The sequence below is a fragment of the Morus notabilis genome, unplaced genomic scaffold (genome assembly GCF_000414095.1).
Source record: "Morus notabilis unplaced genomic scaffold, ASM41409v2 Scaffold1273, whole genome shotgun sequence".
Taxonomy (NCBI): Eukaryota; Viridiplantae; Streptophyta; class Magnoliopsida; order Rosales; family Moraceae; genus Morus; species Morus notabilis.
Window position 1 is genome coordinate 154,907 of NW_010356724.1, and position 9,485 is coordinate 164,391.

General features: G+C 36.6%; 1 protein-coding gene across 1 annotated transcript in view; it reads right to left on the reverse strand.

Annotated features, from left to right (window-relative positions):
* Positions 1–5,633: 5,633 nt before the first annotated feature.
* Positions 5,634–9,485, reverse strand: part of LOC21392910 (probable disease resistance protein RXW24L) — a 5,237-nt gene continuing 1,385 nt past the window's right edge. The window contains exon 2 of the mRNA XM_010088512.1: positions 5,634–9,309. Coding sequence (XP_010086814.1) covers positions 5,634–9,309 — 3,676 coding nt within the window. The remainder of the gene's footprint in view (positions 9,310–9,485) is intronic.

A 9,485-nucleotide genomic window follows, 5' to 3' on the forward strand; every position in this document is an offset into this window, starting at 1 on the left:
GCGGCGATTCCGACCACCACGGACGGCGGTGCTCCGGCCAGAATCGAGCTGTGAAAATGGATGGGTTTTCTTCATCTCGGTGCATTGAGTCCATAGGGACTGAAATCATCTCAATCGGAGGTCGGATGGCGGAGATATCACGACGGGAAGAAATGGGAATTTCGGAACTTCCGCCGGCGATTGCGGCTGATTCCGGCGGGGTTGGAGGTCGTGCCGCATGTCGTTGAACTCAGCTCGTCGAGATCTTTCTATTGACACCGGTGGTGTCAAAAATGGAGGTCGGAATCTTAACTTGAGTATTTGGCCATTGATGGTTTGTGTGAGAGAAAACGTGAGAGGAGAGAGAATGAGCGAGAATAAGAGAAAGAAAGTGTAAGAACCCTAAAAATTTCACTATATAAAGTATCTGATTAAGGCAAGATTACGTGTCTGATCTTATCCTCAATTATTTCCTCTAAACAGATTAAATTTATACTAATTAGAGGTAATTAGTTTAGCTCACGTAAGTTAATCTACTACTTACAGTCCAATATCAATTTCTGAATAATTCAATATTGTTTTATATTCTTACTCGCGTAATATTTCAAACTGTTTCAAGTCTTGAAATTAATTTTAGACTGAACAAATTCTAAATTTTAATTTTCTGTATTCTATCCCAAGAATGACGTTTCTGACAGTGTCAACTCCCGAGCTCATATTGTATCCATCTACTATAGGTATTTATCTTGTGACTTTAACCTAACTGTCTAGCAATTAAGGATTTTTTTCTTCTTTTAAAATGCCAGTGCGTTTTTTTTTTAATACGCCGCTAACATCGTGCTGTGCTTAGAGATTCTTGAAATTAAGATTCTCAAACTATACTTGTACTGAAAATTATTCCGCCTTAAAATACGGCGAGAATTTATCGATCGAATTTACTTGATCGAAACATGAACTTAACATGAAATTTGCTATAGAATTTAGGAATACATATATTAATTCCATAAATCCTCCATTCACAATATAACATAATATTTTCTAAGAAAATCCTTGGCTTAAAAATACATGAATTGTATTATTTAAGGTCTGGAATTTTCTCAGTCATTACAGTTAGAAGTTAGTTGAAAGTCAACCCTCCTCCCCAAGCTGTTATTTTAAGATGTTAAACCAAGAATAGAATTTTAGAAGAAATGTTATTTTCTATAGAAAAGAGAGAGAGAGAGAGAGAGAGAGAGAGAGAGAGAGAGAGAGAGAGAGAGACACAAGGACTTAAAATTTTGCCCGTTATAGGCAGCTGGATTGACTAATTTAATTCGATGGAATTGTTCTACATTTGGGTTGAATCTTCGACTTGCTATAGTATGAACACGTTCATAATAAGGACTTCCATAAAAAATTAGAGAGTTCCTAGTTTAGTTCATACTATATCAAGGTAGAAGAGAGCAAGACAATAACATAAAAATGGTTTTACATTTGAGTGGAAACTTCAACTTGCAATACCTTTTACACATTTGAAAATAAACTCTCATTTAAGAAGTACAAAATCTTCGCCTTCCTAGTTCTTAGTATTATGTTGTAAAGAAATGAAGACAGTATATTATACTTATCGGATATCGTATATCCAGATCAAGATATTGTTTATTGCAAAATACCTCATACTAGTTAATGTATACTTCTACCAGCTGTTAGATCATATATAACCGTGTTAAATTTCAAACAAGATCAAAACAAAATAAAAATTGACTTGGAGATTTGACGGTTGAAAAATATTCACTACAAGTTTGGTAATTGAGCAGCTACTTATTCTTAAGCACATTTGGTGTATTGTATTACATATATCGTATCGTGTTTGTATTGTATAAAAAAAAAATTGTACATTACGTACTTGGTTTGTGTCATATTAAAATTATTAAATTACATTATACCATGTTTGTTCACTTTACTGTCGTATTATATTTATGTATTAATTTAAAAGGAAAGGGGGCGAGGAAAAAAGTAGAGTTATTAAATAGGAGGTTTTGATCTAATTATTATTATTATTTTTTAAAAAAGGTCAAATTGTAATTTTTTTTAAAAGTGAGAGGTCACAATATAACTTTTTTAAAGTAGAGGGGTAGAAATATTATTTTTGAAATTAAAAGAGCTTTTGATAGTAGATTTTAAAACTATTTAAAGTAAATAATAGTTTACCACGTAAGTGTTTCATTGTTGACTAGTTAAAAGAATTTTTTCCATGTAAATTTCCTTTCTAGGATTGCTAAAAAGATTTTTCTCCACGTAAATAAAAATTTTGTACCATGTAAATTATTTTTTACCAGTAAGTAACACATTACACATGTCACATCCCAGAAATGAGGGACGCAACTAATGAAAATCAAGTATAAAATAAATCCAGATTTAATATTTAAAATTCGTAAAAAAAATAAAACAAGATCGACTCAGAAATAATAATAATAAAATGACTACCTCGCGAGGGCTTATAAGTCCATAAATAATAAAAACAGACTTGAATACAAAATTTTATACAAGATCGAGACTAGTCGTATAGAACAGATTTTGTACAACAATTATAGAAATACTAAAACTAAAACAATTAGTACATTTTGTTAGCTTATAGCAATCTCCAAGAGCCACTAACACTTTTCGATAACCCAAATCATATCTCTAACTCAGCTAGTTCCACACAACCTGGAAGGGGGAAATTTTAAAACACTAAAATGTGAGCAAAATGTCCAGTAGAATTTGTAAATAAGAAGTATAAATAAATAAAAAAGAAAATAGTTAAGCGAATAAATAACAAATAATTAAACATTTCAAACCATAATACTCATTTATGGTATATTATATCTATTTATTTACTATTTCATGGCCAACCACAATATGAGTGGTCCCAATCGGGTTCTAGGTTCTCATCCTAAGAATGCAATCTCTATATCCCAATCATATTAGGCCGACGTGGCCAAAGAGTTCAAGCCTGCAGGTATATAATTTCAAATTCAAAACATTTCAATTAACATTGAAAACTATTCGAAAATATGTACGATATCAAAATAATTCACCATGGTTACCTAAACCATGGTTTTATCAATATTTAACACAACCAGCATAAACTTTCTCAAATAATGGTACATCACGCTTCTCTCTACACCGTACCATTATCATATGATTTCAAGTTCTCAAAGCACTTATGAGAAACCATTTTCCAATCACGTAATCATTTTATTCAACACATGTTCTTAAAAACTTTGAAGAAACTAATTTCTGGCCAAAACGGTAAAAACAAGCAATTAAAGAAAAGGATATGAAATCCTACCTCGTAGGCATAAAATGTTTACCGAGTCCACCTTTTATTTCCAATTTCTCCCTTGCATCTACTTACCGAGTCCACCTTTTGATGGAGAATTTGCACAGTTGTTGAAATTTTGATGGAGAATTTGCCGATTCCTTCCCTCCTCCTCCTTCTTCTTCTGGAAATTTTCAGGCGAAGAAGCTTGGATTGGTCGAGGACGAGTTTGTTAGCTCCAGTTTGAGATTGATTTGCTGCAAGGAACTCGACGAGATTTTGATGGGCTGGGAAGAAATGGGTGAGAGAGATTTTGATTCCCATGATATAACTTTCCTAGGAAAGTGAATAATACCCTATTAGGTGGGTTTAAGATTACCCCAAAATGTGATAATGTAAATCCCATGGACTTCACTTTCTTGAGTTTTAAAAAAGTTCAATAATTGTACCAAACATAGAAATCTTTCAGATTCTCATTCTCACTCTTAAGATTACCCCATATGAAACGTCACCTTAGCATCTCAGTTCCTCGTTCAAATCAACAATTACTTAAATCTAGACACAAATGCGCAAATCATGAAGCTATTAGTGTGCCTTGAATTAATTTGAATTTGTCTTAAAGGATGATTCACAAATTCAAAACACTCTTTTTCAAATAAACATAAATCTAGTTTTGGTAGTAAAAATATCAAAAACGTAGTTCAAATAGCACAGAGACATGTAGAAATATCTCAATAATAGTACTTATTCAAATAAAGTAAAGACCCAAACAATACTAAAAGGTTTTCAACATAAAAACACCAAAGCTGAATCTTTGCTCCAACTAGAGCTCAAATATGAATTCTCAAAACCCTCATTTGATTTCATTCACAAAATTACGGATTTGAATCGGAACTCAAAGCTTTAAATTTGAACAACTACAACAAATTTCACTATAAATCCGAAAATAATAATAGGAGAAAATCATAAAAGGAATTCAAATATAGGAGAGTTAAAAAAAAAAAAGAAAAAAAAAACTCAAGATTCAATGAAAGAACCAGACCTTTGCATTGCTAGTTTTGAGTAAGCTTAATCTTCAAGCTTTTTCAAAGCCCTAATGGAGTCTTGAATATAAATTAACCTCCGGCCAAGTTTCAAAGCTTTTGAATTTTATTTCTTTAATTCATTTGGGATGGGGTATGGCCGTTTTCTCTGGTTGTAGCATCACAGTAAAAGAAAGGAAAGAAAAAGAACGAGATAGAGAAAAAAAGCAAGGAAAGTTACAAGTTAATCTTGTTTTCCACAATTATATATGCAAAGGAAATTTAATGAGATGAAATTTGGTCAAGTGGTGCATTGGACGTCTAAATGAACATTCCAAAATGTTCCTTGCCGAAGTCACGTGATTTTGGGGCAGAAATAACAAAGGGCCCAATTGTAAAATTTCTCAAAGTTAGGGGTAAAAATGTAATTCAAAAGGTGTATGGTAAAATGAAAATTTTCAAAAATAATCAAAATGTCCTAAAATTAATCTCATGTCTAAAAAATATCAACATTTATCTTCAAATATTTAATTTGGCACACTAATAATCTCAATTGCACATAATTAAGCATAATACCTCACTTTAATTTTACCGGGCGTTATTACATAATAAATTGCTATTTATTTCAAATAGTTTTAAAATAGGCTATTTACTTAATTTAATTTCAAAAATTTACTATTTAGTACAATTTCTGTTTTTTTTTTTTTTTTTTCTTAGATATGGTATGGGGGACTATCACTTTATTAAAAAATAAAACCACCAAATTTGAACGCTACATGCAGAAGACTTCATTGTTAAACCATAATGCTCTGGTCATTTGGATTGAATTGAATGAGACAAAGGACACTGAAATTTAAATCCATCTGGTTTCTAAATAAATCAAGAGCTGATTGTCTTGCAAAAACAAAAAAACAAAAAAAACAAAAAAAACAGAAAAACAGAAAAACAGAAAAAAGAACAAACAAACTACAGCTAACATTTATTTAAGGCATGAAATTTAATCATGGAAAAGCGGAAACCACCCGAGTGTTTCCATTTATTCTGTTCAATCTTGAACACGAGAAAATGACAAATAATACGATCATAACAAGTGGAACACAACAAAGATAGATAAAAATCCGAGAAGAAGAATCCAAATGCCTCGCTATAGTTGCCAACAAGCACTTGCATCGTTTTCGGTCCAAATGCCTCGCTACGATTTGTCGATGCATCGCGCCAAATGAGTACAACTGATCAAATGAGAATGAAATAGTACTTTTCAGTTGGAGGAAAGTAGTAAATTCAAAGACCAAGGAGGAGCAAGAGAAAGAAATGAAAAAGAACAACAGTAAAGACTTATATATACCTAATTAGCCTGTGATGGGATCATGACTTAAACCTTGCATTGCACCAGCTTCCTCTTTGTTTCTGTTGATTTTAGGACAGCACACGATTGCGTCCGGAGAATTCTCCTTCGCTGCAGCGAACTCATTCTCGATGGCGTTTTCGTCAGGCACGTCTTTCAAGGTTAACACCTGGAGGACCTTTAAGTTGGTTAACCCAGTAGTGAATGTTAATTTTTTGCATGATCTGACCTCAAACTCCCTCAGCTTTGGCATGGCTCCAACCTCCACAACGAGTTTCTCCAAATCAGACAGATTCCAAATATGCAGAACCAGGAGTTGAGGAAAGTCCTCTTTGGAGCAAACCATGATTGCTCCCTGATAAGAACCGGAGAGGAAAGACAGAAATTTAAGCTTTGGAAGCTTCCCTAGCTTTGACATGGGGTCTTCTTTAAGTCCAGAAGCAGATAAGGTAAGTTCAACGAGGCTTTCTGGGAGGGTGCTTATGATGGCAGGCTTTTCTAGCTTTCCCAACAAATATAGGCTGGTGAGCTTCTGAAGTTTCTTAAAAGACTTCAACTTGAGATCCTGAGACTCGCCCTTCTCGTCAATTGACCTCAAAGTCAAAGATCTTAGGTCGGCCAGTTCCACGATCCCTTTTACCAAGTTCTTTTGCTGCTCTACCGGCAACTGGAATATTGTTATCCCCAACTTTTGGAGGCTCTGAAACTTGCCTAGATTGATGGCCAAATCACTGTGCTCATGATCCACAAACACGCCGCACAACGTCTTCAGATTTTTTGTGGAAATGGCGCTTCGATGATGCATGATTTTGATTCGGCAGCTCTGGTTCAAGTAGAGGTTCTTCAGTTTCTTCAGTTTCCAAGAGGAATTAGGGAGCTCCCTCACATATGTATGCTTTAAATCCAGGGTTTCGAGTTGCAACAAGCTACCTATGAATTCTGGAAGATTTTCTAGGTAAGTCCACCTTAGGCCTAAATATGTGAGCTTCTTTAATTTCCCTATGCTGCTTGGCAATTGAGGTCTGAACACGCCTTCAAGATCAAGAACCCATAAATCTTCAAAGCGCCGACTGGAAATGCCGTTGAGGAGAAACTTGCCTATGTCTTCACCGGGCTCATTTCCTTCTCGCGTATCAAAGAACATAATGGATTTGGGATATTTTTCCTCCGGAAAAACAATATCTGAGTTGAGACCATGAACACTACGACCAGAGTTTGCATCCTTGTCGTCAAAACGATAAGCAAGCTGCCCATCAGAACTCGAAAATAGGGACCACGAACGAGCTGTAATCGTGTTCTTTCTTGTCTCGCGGAACCAAATTTCTACTAGAGTGCTTGGAAAGCGACACGTCTTGACATTCCCATTACGCTTTCTCGCAACTACTTGGATCATATTACGATCAACCAACTCCAGAAGACACTTGTAAGCAGCATTTTCCCGAGTTTTTTCTTCCAGAGCATCTCCACTACTATGTACTTGTTTCGATTGATCATTTGCAATTTCTTCTGCTTCAAACAACCCTGAAGCAACCCATAGAGCAATTAATCTCCTCGAGGGAATTTCAAAGTCTCTAGGGAAGAATTCAGAGTAAGAAAAACATCTATCAAGAATTGGATAGGATTGAAAGCGCTCTTTGTTGATGTCCCAGGTCTCAGCCCACAGTACGTGAGAGCCATGCTCGCGCTCAAGCACCCTTGACAACTCGGCTTCATTGAGACACTTCCCAGACAATAGATATCCAAGACGTAGAATGGCAAGTGGCAGGCCTCCGGTACTTGCTACCACTTTCTTTGCAAGTGATCTAATTTTCCCTTTACTGTTAAAAGGGAAAGGGACCATCTGGGTGAGAAACTCCCAGCTTTCTTCTCCAGTTTGTAGCCTAAGTCGATGGATGTTGCTGGTGTTGCCGCTTGCGTTAGCATGTGAAGCTACTGCTATGCTGCGTGTTGTGATAATAACAACACTCTTGCTGTCATCTGGGAATGCTTGCTTTAGTACATTCCAAGCTTGCTTTGTCCGAAGATCGTCCAGAACCACAAGGCAGGCCTGCTTCTTTAAGAAACCGCATATTTCATCGATCAAATATTCTTTCTCACGCCCTTTGTCCCGTGTCTGCATGATCTGGTCTCTAATGTTTTTGAGAAGTAGAGTTTCATTGGAGTACTGATCTCCATGTGGTAACGAAATAAAACAACAGACTTTAAAGTGGTTGAGAATGGATCTATGATTACAGATTTCCTTAGCCAGAGTTGTCTTACCAATCCCTTTGGTCCCCACAATGGAGATAACGGATGGATGTCCACCACTTCCGTCGTTAGTACTGGTAGTGAGCTTTGAAACAAATTTATGCACGTCTTCCTCCAGACCAACAACAGAGCAGGAATCTTCGATGACCTGGATGGTGCACACTTGTACCGTTTTATGAAGGAGACCGACAGCGTTATGGATTCTGTTAATTTCAAATACTAACTTTGGTGGTGATGCTTCCATGTAGTTCTTGATGCATTCCTGTGCTTCGGTGGCTGTTTTCCTTAGTAGATGGAAGCAAGCCATTCTAGCATGCCTTGCGCCTTCAGTTTCATTCTCATCTTTCAAAAGTTGTAGGATATTCTCCATCTGTTTGCACAACGACCCGATGCGACGATGCGGTTCTTGAGAGTATTCTGCACTACGTGTTGGAACCTGCTTTCGGATGTTGTCTAGAACTATCGAAATCACTTCATCATCCATGCGCTGGAAACGTCGCCGGACATGTTTCGACGAGACTCTTCTGATAAATCTAAGACCATATCTGTCTTTTGCTTCCAGAAGATCGGAGTACCTACTACCAAAATAGTTTACGCTTTTCTTGAGCTTACGCTTTGCCATCCAATTACGGAGACCAAAAGCAACAGGCCACCTTACTATCATCGCTTCCCGCTCCGAACTGCCGTTGATTTCTTCATCTGCTTCCTTAATGACATCTTCTGCTTCCTTCATCCAGGCATTCTCTATCTCGCTTTCCAGTTTGAACCACCGCAAATCTTTCACAAAAGCCTGTAGAACCCTGCCTTGTATAACTGTCGAGCGCAATTGCTCCGCCAATTCCCCACGTATCAAGTTTTGGTGCTGAGTGCTGATGAGCCGCTCTAGAGCCAAAGCCAGTGTGGGGCTAAAAGGCACCTTGGAACCGAGTGATTCGCTCTCGATCTTGCCAATAGTGTCCTGCAATCCTCTAAGTCTATTCCTCGACTCCTCCAGTAATCCGCACAACTTGTTGGTTAATTCTTTCTGCTCCTTAAAATGCTTGTTTATCTCTTCCGTGGTTCGCCTCATGCCAAGTGTAAGGTCAACTATGGAAATCAGATTCAAGATGACAAAAAGATAGCTGTTGAGAAATGTTCTCATGGCAGTTAAATTCTCAAAATATTGAATACATCTCTCGGCTTCCCAAATCACGTTCCCTGCTTTGCTCACCCACTGCGTCTCGATTTCTTGCAACGGTTGAGTTATTCCCTCCAGGTTCAGCTCTGATTCACCAAATTCACTTGCTCTTTTTTTTGTTTCTTTAACTGAGTCTTTCACTTTCTGGATATCTCTTGAAAGAGCGTTCAGAAAGCTCCAGTGCCTTTTAACCCACTTATACTTTACCTCCAAGTATTTGCAAAATCTGTAGCCCGTCACGACGATGAGAACGTAACTGCCGCAGATGAAGAAAGGGATGTAATGACTGAGAAAATTCCAGACTTTAAATAATACAATTTATTTATTTAAGCCAAGGATTTTCCTAGAAAATATTATGTGACTGAAGGATTTATGGAATCAATATATGTATTCCTAAATTCTGTAGCAGATTTCATGTTAAGTTCATGTTTT